A 19,682-nucleotide genomic window follows, 5' to 3' on the forward strand; every position below is an offset into this window, starting at 1 on the left:
GACGTGGAGTTGTAGCAATACTTCTTTAAGAAGTGTTTCGGGGACTAGTAAGGTTGATCCGCGGTATATAAGGTCATTTTGGTATTGCCAATACGGAGATAAATCAGTGAAGAGTGATTTTTTGGATGATGGCCAGCTTTCTAAGACAAACCTTTTTAAACTAACCATAGTTAGTTATTTGGCATTAGATAAGGTAGTCAGTGTGTGTACTGCTGTACAGGGACCTTCTAGATCAGACGAGGGAAATTAGCTGGGAGGCTGAGGAGCACGGTAAAATGTGTCAGCAATATTAAAACGTTTTCCAGGAACATATGCATCTGGGCAGCATTCAACAACTAAAATCGTAAAATAATCCAATATTTCTGATTGTGTTACAGTTCGGTTCGATTCCGTATCGTGACTTGAATAGTTGTTGACCGTCAAGACGCTGAAAACCCGTTTAAAATGAATCAATGAAAATGCCGGCAAGCAGAAATCTTTTACGTTCGCGTGACCTTTATGATACATATCAGAAATGTCTGCTCGTAGAACAGGTTAATTTGTTCGTTTTCCAATACCTATCGTAACAACGGTTACGGTTTTTCTGATCGTAATCGGGAATGAATCAGAAGGTAGCTGATCGCAGGTCTGGATAATCGTAACACCAAGTGTAGCGGTTTTTGCACAATTGCTAGAAGCGGCTTATGATCCGATTGAATGGTTACTTTGGAAGAAACAATATGGTAGTGAAAATATCCACAAGCGTATTCTATGACCAGTTGTTCTTTTTCAATGTGCGTATAGCCACATTGATTAGAATTAAAGGAGAGTGCACTGTATTCAACTGGATGAACATACTGTAATAGAACGGCACCAACCCCAGTAGGAATCACGTCCACCAAAATGATTATTGGCTGACCGGGTTGAAAGAAAGCAAATACAGTTGCGGTGGTGAGCCTGTGTTTGATATTACTAAAATGATTTTGACAGTTCTCTTTCTAAAGGAATTTTGTGTCTCTCTTTAAGCTGGTTTTTACCTTTTGAGGTGTGAATTGCGGCGTCAGAAAAAATGTATCATTCGTAAAAAGCGTTGAAGAGCTTTCATTTCACCATCACCTTGTACATGGTAGGGTAACTATGCCAACAACAGGTGCCGCATGTCCGGAGTAAGCTTGAACTGTTTGTTTCGCTGCTTGTATCGTAGGCGGTACGGGAAAAGTATAAAATATTTCAAAAGTCAACAAGTTGACTTGAAATCCATAATCGATGTCAAGTGTGTGGCTGTGTAAGTGAATGTTGACAAAGTGGTGGTGCCTTTATTGGCGTCAAAAGCATCTAATTCGATTTTCCAGCGTGTGATCAATTAAAATGGCGCTGAGTTTACTTTTCAACTGTAAGAAAATAATTTTCGTTGAGTCTGGCTTTCTAGGAGTGGTTTTCCAGAACAGCGGCATTCGTTGAAGCTATCACTTTCTGAGATTGCATTGCGAGACGAAATCTTAATATAAACTGGAATTTGTTTGTGGGCACTCTATATAAGATAGAATCTACGCTGTGTCTATTGTGTCTTTCGATGTATTAAAAGAGGTTTTAAGTTTTTCCTCGGCATTACGGCGATTAACTTAAGATTTCTTTAAAATATGCTTAAGCCGAACTTTGAAGCACTATAAAATTACATCTGAATAGTCATAAGCACGCGAAGCCGCAAGTTCGAAAAACTTAGGAAGAAAGATTACGTAATAAACATCGAAATTTATTGGACGATAATTTTACGGAAGGGAGGTATTGGATCATTACTTGGTAAATATCATGTGAACCACGATCCCCAGTCCCAGACTTTTTGAATGTAATATTATTTATTTTTGCTTTTACACATGCTCTTTGAATTGACATAGCGCTACCTAGAAGTTGCTTTGGAAAGCTTATGATTTCAAAATGTACTGAAACCGGTCGTAAATTCCAATTTATTTTAATAAATAAAGATTAATTAGTATCAATACTCAAACTATTATTTAACACCGTCGGAAGAATTCTGGGAATCAACATTTGTTCCACGACATTCTGTATTTTCTTCAGCACCTTGTTGACGATCAAAGATCATATCTGGAGTGAGAAAATGAAAATTATCAATTTGGACACTTCATACATAAAAGCTTCATACTGGACTATTTCTAGTAAACGTTTGAAAAATTATGGATATCCACTTGCTTGTTCTGGAATAAATAACTTATCAACCTCCTCAAAAATGTCCTTTTTAGATCCAATAAAACTACTTGTAGACTCTGTTCAAAGTAACTTGTGAATAGGAAGTTTTTTCCAAGTACTAACGTCACAAAGGGCTATCAAGTGCCGCCAAACAGTGGCGTAGCAAGGGGTCGGCCTTTTCATATGAGCTATACCTGGAAATAGGTAGAGGATAGAGATACTGAAATCTGTTGTACATTAAGAAGGGTGGAAAACTCTGGGACCGAAAACGGCCTAGCTACGCCACTGCCGCCAAGGAAAGCTAGCTTCGCCCCTAGGTGGTTGATAAACTTTGTGTCACGTCTCTTCTAGTCCTTTATTTGACCTAAATATTATATGAATCTGACCATTACATAGTTTTTGGAAAAAAATATGGGCTCTTCGAAACGCTGTGGGAAACGTTGAAAATTTTATATACAGGGTGTCCACTAAAAACCGAAAAATGATAAATAACTGAAAGACTTTTTTTTTAAAAATTTTCAAATTTCTATGGAACATTCCTCTTGCAGGTGGACATTTACTACTGTAAAATTTGAGACATGGTTCAAGGTCATGCAAATGCTACCTCGAGGACCGTTGGGTTTACGGATTTGATTCCAATTACAAAGTTGTTGCTCGCCATATTATTAGTTCAAATAACTTTGAGATAAGGTTAATTATTTCAGTGTTGGATAATAACAGAATCTGATTAGTTTTTGTGTGACTAAATCAAATAAATACTGAATAGTTTACAACGGTTCAATTATGCCACCGTCGGCTACGATACATACTTGAGCTCGTTTAATGACGGAGTTCATAGTGTTGTTCAACATTTCAATTGAAATGTTACGGAAGGCATCAATTATTCTCACAGAAATTAGGTTCAATTCATTAACCTTAAATTTATAGACTTCTGACAAGTCAAATTTGGTCAAATCTAAGTTATTGGAACTAATAATATGGCGAACAACAACATTTTTTAGAATCTCGCGAGCGTTACTAATTCATAATTCAGTAATAGATCTAGCGATGGTGCCAGGTTTGCGGATAGCTTTCTCTACAAGTAATGGGATCGTCTGCTTGGCGAAGTGGAAATTAGTGTGACCTTGAGGATCGTAGTGAATATCGGTCAAGTAGAGTCCGTAAGATGGGGCTAACGAAATACTCGGCCAGTTCTTTTTGTTCGGGTTGTCCAGCATCCAGCGCAACTCATCTAGCGATATCCGCCCATTGCCGACAGCCACCATGGCGCCAACCATACGACGAACCTGCCAACGACAAGAGAAATAACTTTATTTCGGACACAAGTAACACAACCTGATCTTAGAAAATTCAATATAGCCTGAATTTTCGAAGAAACATTGTTGGGGTCGTCATAGTCCCACGTGACTTTCTAAAACTATTTCATGACATAAAAATAGTTTATAAGTAAATATTTGTTTTATATTAAGAATGTATTTATTTATACTTGAGGATAAGTATTATGTTTAGACGATTTTTAGTGTGGTCGAAAATTAATAAGCGACTTCCCTTAAACCAAAACATTTTAAACCTAAAATTGACAAGTACGGCTAAGTATCTCAGGAACTGACTTGTTTATTGAGAAAGGACCTGGCTTTGACGTGGACGTCGTAGAAATTCAGATTGTCGTACAAAAGGGGGTCGAAGATTGCAGAAACGAGCGGGGTCGAAGGTCTCAGGTCGAACTCTTCGATGTGTTTCACCGTGTCAACCTGACTATGGCCCGCCGATCCCTTGAAAGTGGCGAAGTCGTGTGTTCCACGATAAACTCTGCAAACACTGTGCATAGAATCCACAGAAACGTCCGATCTGAAATTTGGTTTTTGATTTATTAAATTATTCATTTATTATTCCCACAGCATCAGAAGTAAATTAACTTAAGCTATCAGAACAATATTTTCATAAAATGGAGGTATTTTTGACCACATATTTGGTGACGGCATACAACTCACTAAACAATTTGATTAAAAAAAGCTTTATAGGTAAAAGCTTTACAAATGATAATTATCGACTTCTTTTTCTTATAGATGGCGGTGTGAATACCCAAAATTCCGTGGTTCAATTATTAGTTTGGAAAAAAGGCTGTGCCTGTGCGCCAACTGCAATTTAACTATACTTTCACATACACAACTTCCTTCAACGTGAATAACTTCAATTACTTTTTGATAGTATCTGATAGGGATTCAACGGATAACCGGAACCGGAACCAGAAGAACCGAGAAAATTCTAGGAACCGGAACCGAAAATTTGGGTTTCTACGTAACTGTCAACTGACACACCCTTACGTATTCTCAATTGAAAATGGGCTCGTCCTCCAAATGTTTGCTTTAAAAACTGGCCTAATCCGGAAGTCCGCGATAGTTTTAGTTTTATTTTCTTCAGTCGGAAAACTCGACACAATTTCACAAATGTAGCAAAGGCCACAAAAAATATTTGTCGTCTACTGCTACTAGTGTGCCTTCCGAGCAATTATTTAGTGGGGCAATGGGCAAGCATAATTTTTGATCCCCTTCGCAACCGACTTAGAGGAGAAACAGCAGAAAAGCCAGTGGCGTAAATAACGCCCCGGCAGACTCCACAATGCGGGCGATACATGTTAGCCCTAACTCTAGATGGCGATAATCGCGAACCGGCCTTAATGACTATAAGACCCCAAAAACAGTTTCCCGGGAGGACCCTGAACCCATAGCTACGTCACTGAAAAAGCTAATATTTTTTTAATATAATTGATCAAAAACAAATTTTATTATCTAAATAAATAAATGTGGCGGATTTTATTTCTCTTTAACTTCATTTGAATTGCTTAACTTTAATTAATACTAAACACACTGAAACCGTATAGGAACCGATTAATTAAAATTTTAAGAACCGGAACCGGAACCGATAAAGCAAAAATTTAGGAACCGGAATCGGATCCGGAACCGAGATAGTCCAAAAAAGTGGAACCGTTGCATCCCAAGTATCTGATCGTAAGCGTCTAGATACTCAGAACCATAATATAGAACACATTATCATGTTAATTGCATAGTATAGTTTAAGAGCCTTCTACCTAAACAAGAATCCGTTTTATTATCTCATCAAACGTCATAATCCCAATTATAGCCTTAGCTAGCGTAACCTTGAGTCTGGCGCCTCAGACCACTCGGCCATCCTGACCCGTTCAAAGGGCAAGATTCGTGGTATTAGTATTGAAAATCTAGACCGTTTTTTTATCCAAAAAGAACCCCCAATCACTAATTGAAATAAAATTATTGGTGGCCGGGGAGTAGTGGCGTACTCCTGTTATCCCAAGCGTGTGGGAGGCAGAGTTTGTGGATGGCCGTTTGACGAAGACCACCAATCCCCCAACGGGTGGTCGGAATACTTCCGCCACGGGTGTCCTCACCCCTGTCCCCACGTATCCCCCCGTTGGCGTGGCCGTTACACATATCTCGCCCTGATTAATCAAATGGACGAGAGGACTGAATTGTCCCACACGTCACAATCGACTAAAAAAAATGATCGCTGTCACAGCAGGGTTGGCAAAAAACCGGCTTTTTTAAAAATTGAAAAATCCAGTATAGTTAAATCCGGCTGTAACCGGTGGTTTAAACCGGTTAAACTTATTAATAAAAAAATTATCAAATTGCTTATATCAAGCCCTCATTGCTCAAATTTCCCGATTTAAAAATTACGTTTTTGCGCGTGACAGTACCTTTACATTGTGAGGTATAACAGACTTATTTACCCGCTTTTATACCCTAACATGGCAGCGTATTTTCACGCGCAAAATTAATTTTAAGATACCCTAATTGCTTATATGTTAGCTCTCATTACTCGCGACAAAAAGTGAAGGTTAAGTTTTGTCAATGTTTCTAATTAAATTCTCAGTTTTTTTATAAAAAAAAGTGGTTTTAACCATGGATTTTATTAGGTAGTTAAATCCGGCTTAAACCAGGGTGGTTTAATCCAGTCTGGCTGGCTCTTGCCAACCCTGTGTCACAGCGTTTACTTCAATATCCACGTCCGAAATCGTTCCGTGATTGGTGTGTAAGGAAATATTTTCCAAGAGTGTGTGCAGCTGGTTTCCGGATGTTCTTTGAGTATGGCCAGCCTGTAAACGTATCGTCTCCGCAGTGTACTGGCTCGACAGTGGAATGTTTGAGGCACCAAGAGTGTTTTCTTTACTCTGAAACGAAATGTCAACAAATTTTGTAAAATTTGTTTTATATTTTTTGTTAAAAAACGATGTGGTCGCGTTGCATTTATTTACAAAGTAGCATACCCTCGAGCCTACCATAGGAATCTCATAGGTAACTAGAATGCTGCCACCTACGGCCGAGCTTGTCGCCAGTTCGTTTTGATCCTTCAGCCAATGAGAGGCCATAGAGTGGTTCCCCCAAGGAGGATAATAATCCTCCTTGATTCCGCTACTATCGCGGGAGCTAGGTGAAGTCATTCTCTCTGGTGACATTAAATTCTTGGCAGAACCACTCTTTGAGCTCTGATTGGCTGAGATCTGGCTATCATCTGTCACGGCGTTTGGTCCATTTGCCAGTTACACGGCAGCATTCTAGTTACAAAGTGTTCAGCGATTTGGTATCTAGGTAAAAGATTAAAGATACTAGGTAAAAGATATTTGTACCTAAGGTTAAAGTATCTAGCGTTTCTGTTGATTGTTACTGGAAAGATACTTTTATCTAGTTCAGCTATAATTATCTAAACGTGCTATACTGTTTATCTTCTGATACGTATTCGAGGTTATATTCGCGTATCGGATATTTCCTCGAACACCTATTAACTTAAAATATAGTACCCAGTAAAAAGTAATTTTATCTAAAGGTAAAAATATCTGTATCTAGATAATAGGTACAGTTTAGATATACATAACGATTCCTAAAGTAGCGACACGAAATTTAACAGAACATTTCAAAGAAGAGCAGGCATAGACCGAATATCAACTCAAGACGTTAAATCGACCGATAGTTAGATTCAGAAAGCCAGTGGGTGAAAATTTGCGTGAAGTGAAGTCCAACATCGCCCCTCAGGCCCGGCATTAGAGAGTGCGGGGCCCTAAGTAGTGAGAAGGGGCCCCTTCTCTCAACGCAATTGAAGGAAAAAAGAGGTGGCGCACCAATAAGTGTCGCTAACGGCGGGATCCCAAAACATGTCGCTAAGTGCGGGCAAGTGGCGTAGACCAGGGGGGATCCGGGTCCAGACTTCGTCCACCCCCTTGACGGATTTATGCTGCCCCCAATAAGTGCCACTGAGTGCGGGGCTCTAGGCGGTTGCCTTTGTCGCCATGCCCTAGCGCCGACTTTACTTCCCCTACGTCATATCGTCGCCTGCTTCGCCGTCTTCCTTTATGATAGGATAGTAGCGGAAAGATGGATAAACGCTGAACTCAGCGGTAGTCACCTTACTTTCCGTATTAATAGTACCGACACATTTATGCGAAATACTAATTAAATTACATTCATCACTGCAAACGACGATGTCCGTCATGTTAAGAGTAGGTGTTTCTTTTAAAGTCTGACCAGGGGCGGATTGGGCTGGTGAACGTTATCTCACGGGGCCGCGACCAAAATTACCCTTTAGTTCTATATACTTGGGACCGCTTGAAAAATAATTTTTGGGGGGCCGCAAGCCTACAGTACCCACTTCACGAAAAAGGCGCCTGTCCACCCCTGAGTCTGAATCTTCTACGCTACAAACGTTAATAATGCTCAGTGTTTCTCTCAGAAACGTTTAATCGGGGGAAGATAACTAGGCTCAGGGTGGTTTTTACCAGACAAACGTGTGTGTGATGTCCATTTGAAAGCTCTTAACGCCCAGGAGGTAGACTTTCCCCCCAAAGAGATGCCTGAAAGAAACCCAGATAATGCTTATTCAAACTAAATTCATAATCACGTTCGTTTTCACTCTTTGTAAATCTTTTTATCGATGTATTAAAATATAATTCCAAAACAAGAATGATACAGATATGGAACGTCGCAGATATAGCCCCTCAAAAAAAGATAGATACCAAAGGGCAATAATTTAGATACATAATATAAATTCTTTGCAAACAGATACGGGAAAAAAGGTATGTGTAAGAGTTTTTTATTTATCTGTGTTCGCCTGACAATAGGTAGTATCTTTTACCCACAATTGTATATTGTACCTAAAAACGTAGCTAGATCCGTATCTAGATATCGTGTATCTAGAAATCGCTGAACACTGTAGTTACCTATGAGATTTCTATGTAGCATGCTTACCAAAAGTGTGAAACACAACACAAAACGGGTGCATCTATTTCGATAGCGTCATTTAGTAAATCTTTAGCGTTAGAAAGCATAGGATCTGGCACACTTTTACTAATTATTTCGCATTTGTTATTTTATTATCTACTGATATTTATAGAAGTCCAGCTTCCTCTTCCTTAACGCGAAGCCATTAGAAGTTCGATATTATGGTTTTTAACATAAGTGGATAATAAGCATAAGTATGGCTAGTCTGTCGTGGAGTGATGGCGAAATAGGAAGTTTCGGAACAGGAAACTCGTCCCTTCATACTCTTTCCGTTGGCATAATAGTTGGTTAGTTTGAAGGCGAGAAACACGCGTTCTGAAATGGAACCAGTGTTTACAATAGTTATTATTACCTTCCGATTCAATAATTCATCATTACTTTCCAAAAGTAAGCGTTATTTACACTTTTGAAAGCAATTCAATTTTTAATAAGCCTTGGCTGGTCCGTCGGCGATTATACGGGTTTCCACAAAATACTAAGCGCAGTTCACTGAGAGTTGTCGGTCCGTCGGTACATGTACGTAATGGTTTACGTTGTCATTGGCGAAACAGACTATCATTAAAAAATTTGCATTGGGTGAATAGGAAATGTCATACTTATGTTTATTATCTACTTATGCTTTTAGTAATAACAACATAGCTCGAATTTAAACCTTCGGTGGAAAAAAGTACAGATTTATTACGGAAAACAACTTTTATCACCAGTAAAATATTAGGCATTAAACGAAACAAAAATTGTAAATTTAAAATTTCCACCATCGAGTACCCACTCAAAACTAAAAATGCAAATATGCGCTATTAAGATGTAATTAGTAGTTAATGGTAGGCTAATTTTTTACAATAAATAATCGTGGATTTTTTAAAACGCAAATAAGCCGATATGTAGAAATCTTGAAGCTTCTTTAGGCTTTGTCGAAGTGGTGTACAAAAATATGCTTTTAAATCACAATTCCTGTAATAATCTCATGACAGTATTAGTAGTCCCTGCTAGCGTAAAGTAGAGCCATCTATTTTTTTTGGAAAAAACCATCAAATTAATTTTTTTTCAGCGAAAAATATCGTTTTTTTTTCCTTTTAATTTTATTTTTAATTTTGACCTGGATGGCGTGCCAATATATTTATTCGCCCGTTAAAATTAATATTTCATGCGCTTCCATAGGGCCTTCCACTCTATGTGAATGGGCTACTCTATAATTGTAACCCGGCCACCTGAACTAATGGCTTTAAAAGTCGCTCGATGACTTAGGCCTAAAGTGGTGCCTTGGGTATTAGCCTAGCTGATTATTATTATTATTATTATTAAGGTGTCAGTCTTAAAGCCTATTTTTTACAATGGGCTAAGATAGCCTACAAGAAGAGAGTATGTACTAAAATATAGCAATATTATAATTAGAATTTTAACCCAATCAATGCGATATAGTTATTGCATTGTATACAAATGTTTGTTTGAAAATTTCCTGATAAATGGGTAATGTTTTTCACTTGTATCTCCATATTAAAGGATATATAACCTGCAAGGCAATCTTTATGGTAAGCCCCTTCAATTTTTCAAATTAACCTGTACAGTGGCGACAAACATAGCTAAAGCCAAACGCAAGGGCGGCCAGAGCTACAAACGTTGGTGTTCCACACCAAATATCTGACGTTATATTCCCTTTAAACAAGCAATTCGATTCGAAAGCTCGCCAGATAAGTTAGATAACTATGCTATTTCTTGATGAGCCTCCCTTGATCACTTACAGAGCCGACGATAGGAATTTCGGGCCCCAGGTAAGCGTTCTCATGCTCCGGCCCACCCCCCAAATTATTTTACTCAAAAATTTGGTTTTTTTTTGGAAATAGTCAGAAAATTTCAGTTAGGCACCCGGGTCGGCGGGCCCCTTTCGGAGGCCCTGATCACTTACGTTATTTGATGATTGTGCCTGTTAAGAGACTTGTTCACAGTGTCAGTGACTAGGTCGGGCGAATAGACGCAACCCGGAGTGGGGTGGTCCAAGTGCACGTGGACGGTGTTGGTGATGGCATGGACACCTTTGTCCGTTCGACTTGAGAGACACAAATTAGACGGTCCATTCTTCGGCAGTAGCTTCATCAAACCTGCCTGGAATCAAGAGTCAAAATTTATACATAACGTCTCACCCGGCCACCTGAATTAATGCTTTAAAAGTCGCTTGATGACTTAGGCCTAAGGTGGTGCCTTGGGTATTAGCCTAGCTGATTATTAAAAGTATCATAATAAGTATAAGTGTGACACATTTTATTATCTAGACTAATGATCTAGAGAAATCGTCAACGATGAATCGGCCAAGGCTTGTTGAAAATCACAAGACTTTCAGTAAAAACCAAGTTTACTATTGCAACATAATGAATAATTTAGTATGGCATCAAAAGGTAAGAAGTTATTTTCGAATTTGAGACAACCGCATCACACTAGCCTGGCAGTAATTTGCCAATGAAGAGAGTAAAGTATGTCGAGATTCCTGTTCTCAAACGTCCGATAATGCATTCACTCTGCGGCAGACTTTCGCTAACCGAAATCGTTCAGTGTCATACTTCAATTATTGTGTTACTTATGGTCAAAATCAGAGAGGGGTGACATCTTCATGGGGTAGGCCAAGTAGGCTATGGGTTAGAAGATGAAACACCATATTTTGCTAGCATTATGGAACGTAAAAGCGCTCCAAAAATAAAAATGGTCACAGCATGGGCCAATAAAAGGAGGACCAGACCATTTCTGGAAAAGCATCCCACAATAAAAAAAGCTTGCCCTCAAAACCATAGCAACCACCTAGTAAGCTTGTTCTTTCAGAGGTCGTGTTTCTTGGTAGAGCTTGCCCTCAAAACCAAAGCAACCACCTAGTAAGCTTGTTCTTTCCGAGGCCACGTAGCTAGGTAGAGCTTGCCCTCAAAACCATAGCAACCACCTAGTAAGCTTGTTCTTTCAGAGGCCACGTAGCTAGGTAGAGCTAGCCCTCAAAACCATAGCAACCACCTAGTAAGCTTGTTCTTTCAGAGGCCGCGTTGCTAGGTAGAGCTTGCCCTCAAAACCATAGCAACCACCTAGTAAGCTTGTTCTTTCAGAGGCCGCGTTGCTAGGTAGAGCTTGCCCTCAAAACCATAGCAACCACCTAGTAAGCTTGTTCTTTCAGAGGCCGCGTTGCGAGGTAGAGCTAGCCCTCAAAACCATAGCAACCACCTAGTAAGCTTGTTCTTTTAGAGGCCACGTAGCTAGGTAGAGCTTGCCCTCAAAACCATAGCAACCACCTAGTAAGCTTGTTCTTTCAGAGGCCACGAAGCTAGGTAGAGCTAGCCCTCAAAACCATAGCAACCACCTAGTAAGCTTGTTCTTTCAGAGGCCGCGTTGCTAGGTAGAGCTTGCCCTCAAAACCATAGCAACCACCTAGTAAGCTTGTTCTTTCAGAGGCCGCGTTGCTAGGTAGAGCTTGCCCTCAAAACCATAGCAACCACCTAGTAAGCTTGTTCTTTCAGAGGCCGCGTTGCTAGGTAGAGCTTGCCCTCAAAACCATAGCAACCACCTAGTAAGCTTGTTCTTTCAGAGGCCGCGTTGCTAGGTAGAGCTAGCCCTCAAAACCATAGAAACCACCTAGTAAGCTTGTTCTTTCAGAGGCCACGTTGCTAGGTAGAGCTAGCACTCAAAACCATAGCAACCACCTAGTAAGCTTGTTCTTTCAGAGGCCGCGTTGCTAGGTAGAGCTTGCCCTCAAAACCATAGCAACCACCTAGTAAGCTTGTTCTTTCCGAGGCCGCGTTGCTAGGTAGAGCTAGCCCTCAAAACCATAGAAACCACCTAGTAAGCTTGTTCTTTCCGAGGCCACGTAGCTAGGTAGAGCTTGCCCTCAAAACCATAGCAACCACCTAGTAAGCTTGTTCTTTCAGAGGCCGCGTTGCTAGGTAGAGCTTGCCCTCAAAACCATAGCAACCACCTAGTAAGCTTGTTCTTTCAGAGGCCGCGTTGCTAGGTAGAGCTTGCCCTCAAAACCATAGCAACCCCCTAGTAAGCTTGTTCTTTCAGAGGCCACGTAGCTAGGTAGAGCTTGCCCTCAAAACCATAGCAACCACCTAGTAAGCTTGTTCTTTCAGAGGCCGCGTTGCTAGGTAGAGCTTGCCCTCAAAACCATAGCAACCACCTAGTAAGCTTGTTCTTTCAGAGGCCACGTTGCTAGGTAGAGCTTGCCCTCAAAACCATAGCAACCACCTAGTAAGCTTGTTCTTTCAGAGGCCACGTAGCTAGGTAGAGCTTGCCCTCAAAACCATAGCAACCACCTAGTAAGCTTGTTCTTTCAGAGGCCGCGTTGCTAGGTAGAGCTTGCCCTCAAAACCATAGCAACCACCTAGTAAGCTTGTTCGTTCTTTGACCGTACAAGCTTACAGGAGTCTTGTCCATCTTTTATAAAACATCTTCAAGTAAATTACCAAGAATTAATATTTTCCGAGAGTCAGGACCTGCAAGTTTATAATGGAAATGTTTCACCTGTATGGTATGCAACAAGTGTTAAAGGTACCTTTTTTGTGATATATTAAGGCTTAGCGAAAACTTGACGTTAAAGGTTAAAATTTTCCATTATTTCAACAAGCACTTTCTAAACAGTAACTTATTTTATTTACGGGTCTATTAACGATAATTCTGCTGAAGAGCAAGAACCTTCCAACTGGCCGGTGGCATTGCGTAGAACCCCTAAGATACTAGCCTCAGTGTCACGATGCATTTTAACATTTTGGGCCATTTAGTTTTCCCCCACGCTACTTTGGTTGCCTTTTAAAACATCCTCGACGCGGTAAAGAAATAATCATCTTACTTCTATCGCCGATTGAATAGATTCGTTTTTGCTAATATTTGGCACCTTTTGCAGACCTCTGAAAAGAATAAGTATATATAACCATAAAATGTTTGGTAAAATTTAAAAGATTATTCAAATTTGAAATATGTAATTTGCAATGAAAGGGTGCATAAATTGATTTCAAAGTTGTGTGATTTAATATCACCGTCCGATAAATGCATTTGCTGTAAGTTCGGAGGAACGCCCGTGCTAAAAGGCGTAAACTTACGGAGTTTATATAAGGCAGTATCAAGGGCCTATACTTGCCAAAGCTAAGTATTTACTGTCTGAAGTATTTCTCCCGCGTTTCTAACTTTAACAACACATAACTTAACTCGTGCCACGCGATCACGTGTTTTTGTTGCCATGGTAACCTTTTCAATAGCGCAATGATTGTAAGAATTTTTGCATTTGTGGGACCACTTATTGTATGTTTCGTGTGAAACAAAGTCTCATTGAAATTTTTTATACGGAAATGTTATACAGAGGCATACTTATGAGTAATTATGTTACATATGGTTAAACCGAAACGCGGTACTTCGGCCGATAGGCCTTCAGGGCGAAGTTACAAGTTAAGACTAACTAAAGGAATGATTTAAAAATTAAAACAATACGGTATACTCTCTTTAAGACTACTCGTAAGTAAGTATCAGAAGTCTATAAAAGTCAGAAAAGTATGCCAAATAGCCAATAACCGACAGAAACTTTAAAATCTTTGAAGATAGAAATTAGCAAACTAATGCTAATACAGAGTAAGCTTTTGTCGAACTTAGAGGTCGGCGTTTGAATAAGAACTTATACGATTGTTTATATTTATTCATAACCGAGAATTATTCAGAAATATTCGAAAAATGGATTAATTTTGTATGTTAAATCGTTGTTTAATCGTATAATTTATTCGTATAAAACAAATAATACTAATTTTAATGATTAATTGAAATTTTTGCGGTTAATTTATTTGTTCCGCCGACCTCTAGTCGAATCCCGGCGTCGGACTTTTTAAACAAACTAAAAATTAATACTTTATAATGTAGATAATTTAATTATAATCATGTTTTTATCAGAAAGAGTCAATTTTAAGGAAGTTTCATAAGACAAAAATTAATTTTCTTTTTTCTTTTTTTCACTCTCGTTAGAACTGAATCACCAAAAGCGTACACTACGAACAGATCATGGCGCAAGATTACAATGATTAAAAAATCGGTACTCGTTCGGCATAGTTAACCCGGCCACCTGAATAGACGCTTCAATAAATCATCCTCCCAGGAAATCGCCAAGAAGTAATATTTCCGAGAGCCAAGACCTGAAAGACACTGTTTATACAGGGTCTTTTTTTTTGATCGGAAAAGTGTTTTTTTTTCAAAAACTATTTATAGTACCGATTTCAAATTTGGAAGGTCAATTCTCTATACCGGGGGACATCAGTTTGAGAAATTTGAGCGTTTTCGGTAATGTTTTTCACCAATTTTGAAAAATTATTTTTCGACCACTAGGTGCGAGATAAAAAATTTCTATTATAAAGTTGTCGGCCGTCATCGAAAACCCTTAAAAATTGTTCACTCGACGAAAAACAATTTATTTATCAGTGAAAATTCGAGCTTGAAAAATTTACAAGTTGGTGAAGCCAAATTACGATTGTTTGAAACGATAATTGAAACCGAATTACCTAATCCACTTGAAACTTTGGTTAAAAAAAGACCGGATTTAAAAAACACGAGGCTATAGGTCAATCCTAAACATGCATTGGGTATTTAAAGGAAAACTTTGGGAGATTATTATCAGTGTTTGATAATATTTCGAACAATGCCTCGTTATTCAGTAGCTGAGCGTACCGAGATAGTTGCCATTTACTATGGAGAAGCAGCGCAAAACCTTAGAAGAGTGACTGAAATCTTCGCAGAAAGACATCCAAATGGAGCACCATCTGTAAATACAGTAAGACGAGCAATTCACGATTTCAATCAATTTGGTAACTTGCAACCTAGGTTTCGCGGATTGGGTCAACCGGATTTAGACTTCGAGAACAATGTACTCGCGTACTTTGTGGCATATCCTCGTCGCAGTTGCGCTAACGCCGCTGCTGATTTGGGTTGTTCTGCAAATCGTGTGTGGAAAATTCTTCGTAAGAATCGCTATCACCCATACAGAGCTACGCTCCACCAAGGACTAATTGACGGAGACCATCAAAGACGTTATGAATTTAGCAACTGGTTACTAAATGCTGTCCAAGAAGATAGACAATTTTTGCGCCATGTTTTGTTCTCCGACGAAGCGTCATTTTCTAGAGATAGGCCCTTTAATCATCAAAACAGCCATCTTTGGTCTGACATCAACCCACATTGGGGTTTTAAATATCATCACCAGGTTCAATTTGAACGGGTCAATGTTTGGGTTGGACTTGTTGGAAACCGTTTGATTGGTCCCTTTTTCCTGCCGACGAACCTCAACGGCCAAAGGTATTTACATTTTCTACAGAACGAACTGAGTGACGCAATCGACGACCTTCCATTGGCTGAAAGACGTCAGTTGTGGTTTCAGCAAGATGGTGCCCCTCCGCATTTTTCCCGGCAAGTAACTGAGCACCTCAACAACGAGTTTCCTGAAAGGTGGATAGGGAGAAATGGTCCAGTGCATTGGCCAGCAAGGTCACCTGACCTAACACCGCTGGACTATTTTCTCTGGGGATTCGTTAAAGCAAAGGTATACGCCACGCCCATTGAAACTAGGGAGGAACTCATTAGACGAATAATCAGTGCTTGCCGAGACGTCACACCAGAAATGGTAGAGAAAGCGTTTGAGAACTTGTCCGCGCACAAACCTGTGTTGCAGCCAATGGTGATATTATTGAAAATGTTTTGTAAAAATTTATGTGAATAAAATATCTGCATTTAAAAACCAAACGTGTACATTTTTTCAATTGTGAAAACTCTACTACGTTTGTATTAGACTTGTTCCCTTTTCAATTATCGTTTCAAACAATCGTAATTTGGCTTCACCAACTTGTAAATTTTTCAAGCTCGAATTTTCACTGATAAATAAGTTGTTTTTCGTCGAGTGAACAATTTTTAAGGGTTTTCGATGACGGCCTACAACTTTATAATAGAAATTTTTTATCTCGCACCTGGTGGTCGAAAAGTAATTTTTCAAAATTGGTGAAAAACATTACCGAAAACGCTCAAGTTTCTCAAACTGATGTCCCCCGGTATAGAGAATTGACCTTCCAAATTTGAAATCGGTACTATAAATAGTTTTTGAATAAAAACACTTTTCCGAGCAAAAAAAAGACCCTGTATACATGTAGTGCTTCTTAAAATAATGGACATTTTAAAACTTTACGGCAGCAACAAGCGTTCCCTATGGCGTTCCCTTTTAACCAGGTAGCTTTTTGGACATACAAGGCTTGGCAAAAACACGACGTTCTGTTTACAGGTGAAAAGTTTCCATTATTTCCACAAGCACTATATAAACCATACCTTGCGGGTCCTGGCTCTCGGAAATATTACTTCTTGACGATTTCCTGGGAGGCTGGGAGAATGATTTATTTAAGCCCCCTATTAAAGGCATTAAAAGCTGCTAGATGATTTGGGTTTATTATTTTTTAACTTCATTTTTAGTCTGGCACAAATATCATAAGTTTATATTTGTTTGACACCATTATTAAATTAATTAATTAATTTGATTAGTATTAAAATATTATGACTGTTTTACTAGTAAATAGTAAGTAATATACTATAGACACAGATACTTCATGGTTTAAAATAAACTTTTATTAATAAAATTTCATTTTAAACCATGAAGTATCGGTCTCTATAGTATATTACTTACTATTTACTAGTTTAAATTAACCATGGTTAAATTTTGCGTTTATGATTATGACTGTTTTATCTCGCCAAATGCTCAGGTGCTTGTGTAGAAATAGATTTTAGGAAGCTCAGTTTCGCGAATGTAGATGGCGACTTAGTCAGCGGACTCTATTTTATGTTTTGGCAACCTGTTCAAGCGTGCTATAGTTATATTTAAATCACTAACTAAAGCTCAATTAAAACCTTCATTTTAGATTGCAACCTCTCTACTATTTGATTTTTGTAAGTTTAGCATTTTACTAGAGGTTTCGTTTATTTTATGATGTGCTGGCAGAAATAAATTCACCGAAGTTATTAGAAGGTTAAATTTAACCTACTGGATGCATTTTACTCGAGCCTTCCGAGTTAGATAAAGTCATAGTTATATTATCATAAGATAAGTAACACAATAACAATAAGAATGACACTAACTATTGTTTTAATGCTAATTTCCTGACCAGACCTTTTATTGACACTGACGTTCTCGCAAAGCTCTGACTTGGACTGGCACTCGAAGTGAGTAGCTTCTTATCGTCCTTGGTAGTATGATATTTCGCCTTGTTCATATTTAGACACTAGGGGGCTCTGTGTTGAGAACTAAACTTTGGTTGCGCAATAGCTCTGAAAATTAGTTGAATTAATGGAAACCTTTCACCTGCAAGGTATGCAAAAAGTGTTCCCTTTTAACCATGTAGCATTTTGTTACATAATAAGGCTTAACAAAATTTCCTTTTAAAGGTGAAAAGTTTCATTATTTCAAGAAGTACTATATAAACAGGAACTTGCAGGTCCTGGCTCTTGGAAATATTACTTCTTGGCGATTTCCTTCAAAATGTTATATTGAAGCGTCGATTGACATAATTATTAAAACTAAAAAAGTATTTTTCTATCATATACATTTACACTAGTTAGGAGTTTCATCTTGCAGACAAACTCATTGTTATTATGTTACTTATGTCATAAGTAATTTGATAATAATTATTAACTAATCGAAAGATCGCCACGTTTTTTGAGATTATCAAAGCGTTCGGGTGCTCTTAACATTTACCTTTTTTAAATTTAGCGGATAAAATTATCGCTAGATCATTTTAGGGGGCTATAAACAATTTCAGCCAAAATGGCTAAAACGGACGGCAGCATGACTTAATGAACATAATTAAAGCATATCAACATTGGACGGGGAATAAACTTTATTAGAATTATCGCGGTAGTTCTAATAATTCTAATGAAGTTTACCTTTCCTCCTCCAATGTTGATGTCAGTTCTTAAGATCAACGACGTATTTCTTTTTCGCGCAAATATAGCAGCACTGTCTTGTGTTGTAAAACTCTATTTCCTCGTCGTGTACCTAGCTCTATCCAAAAATGTTAGCTAGCCACTGTTTGCACGTGTTGTTAAATTAGTTGGTATTGAAAGACTTGCTTCAATTATTTAAATAATTAAAAGGGTTAATATAAATACTAATGCTTCCCCATAAAGGTCGTTAAAAGTTTAAATTCTTACCTGTAATTTGTACCTATGTACGAAATATACAATAAATAGCGGTTTGCCATTAATTTGAAAACACACGTTACACAATTTACAGTATTAGCCCGAGGTAAAATACAAGTAATATTGTAAGTGAGGGAGAACTCGCGAGTAGGTTTTATTGGGCCCAGTCACATTTCATTCTGCCTTTTTTACAGAGTTTCGCAAATTGAGCCCCTTATTCAATTTTATTTGCACCCACGCTCAGCATTATTCTAGTGAAAACCAGCCTAAATACTTCGATAGTAAATATCGTCTGTCTACACGCGTCCTCTTATGTTTTTAACGATCGGAAGATGACCAAGGGATACATTTGCTCGTCATTTGTGATGAGCACTCCTCTCATTTTGAGCGGTTTTTGTCATTTTGAACAAACTTGAGCGGTAAAACATCTTTTTTAAAGAGCGCAAACCAGAGAGTGTATACTATAGAGAGACCTCTCTTCCTATTCCGGTAATGTTAAAATTTCGTACACAGTTTTTGAACCATACGGGAATTGAAGAGAAGTTCAGGATCCCTATAGAGCGCTTTCGCTTGATACGTTTTTGAAAACGTGTGACGTCACAGCTGCAGTGTTCACCGTGGCCGCCATGACAGTTACAGGTTATTATCAATAGGCGAATAACATTGGTGACGTCATGAGTTAAATACTCTATACACGATGTCGCTAGTGATAACTTTTCATAGTATTGAACGTCTGGAAATTGTTTCCTATCATTTTAGGATGTTGAATTTTGTTAATAAAATAATTAAATTTAAAATTTCATTGGAAATTTAAGAACTTAAGAAGCAAACATACTAGTTTTTAATATTTCAATATTGAAAATTGTTTTTCATTAATTCAATAATTTTATAGATAACAGCCTAAAAGACCAAGGAATAGAGACCAGATGTAGATAAAATTAAGGTAAAATAAAAATTAAATTTGGAGGGGAATAAATTATAAATATCAAATGTATACATATTTTAAAAAATCAAGATTTT

The 19,682-nt window shown here is 38.3% G+C and overlaps 1 protein-coding gene across 1 annotated transcript; it reads right to left on the minus strand.

The window, feature by feature from the left end:
• Positions 1–1,882: 1,882 nt before the first annotated feature.
• LOC149960433 (tRNA pseudouridine synthase-like 1) lies at positions 1,883–18,810 on the minus strand. Its single transcript, XM_090162082.1, has 7 exons — positions 18,675–18,810; positions 13,309–13,366; positions 10,396–10,592; positions 6,215–6,391; positions 3,795–4,032; positions 3,308–3,470; positions 1,883–2,082 (listed from the first exon to the last, which is right to left on the minus strand). The coding sequence occupies exons 1-7, from the start codon at positions 18,722–18,724 to the stop codon at positions 1,988–1,990; spliced, it is 978 nt and encodes a 325-aa protein (XP_090018208.1). The 5' UTR covers positions 18,725–18,810; the 3' UTR covers positions 1,883–1,987.
• Positions 18,811–19,682: the final 872 nt, after the last annotated feature.

The sequence above is a fragment of the Leiobunum rupestre genome, chromosome 1 (genome assembly GCF_980474605.1).
Source record: "Leiobunum rupestre chromosome 1, qqLeiRupe1.1.hap1, whole genome shotgun sequence".
NCBI classification, from domain to species: Eukaryota; Metazoa; Arthropoda; class Arachnida; order Opiliones; family Sclerosomatidae; genus Leiobunum; species Leiobunum rupestre.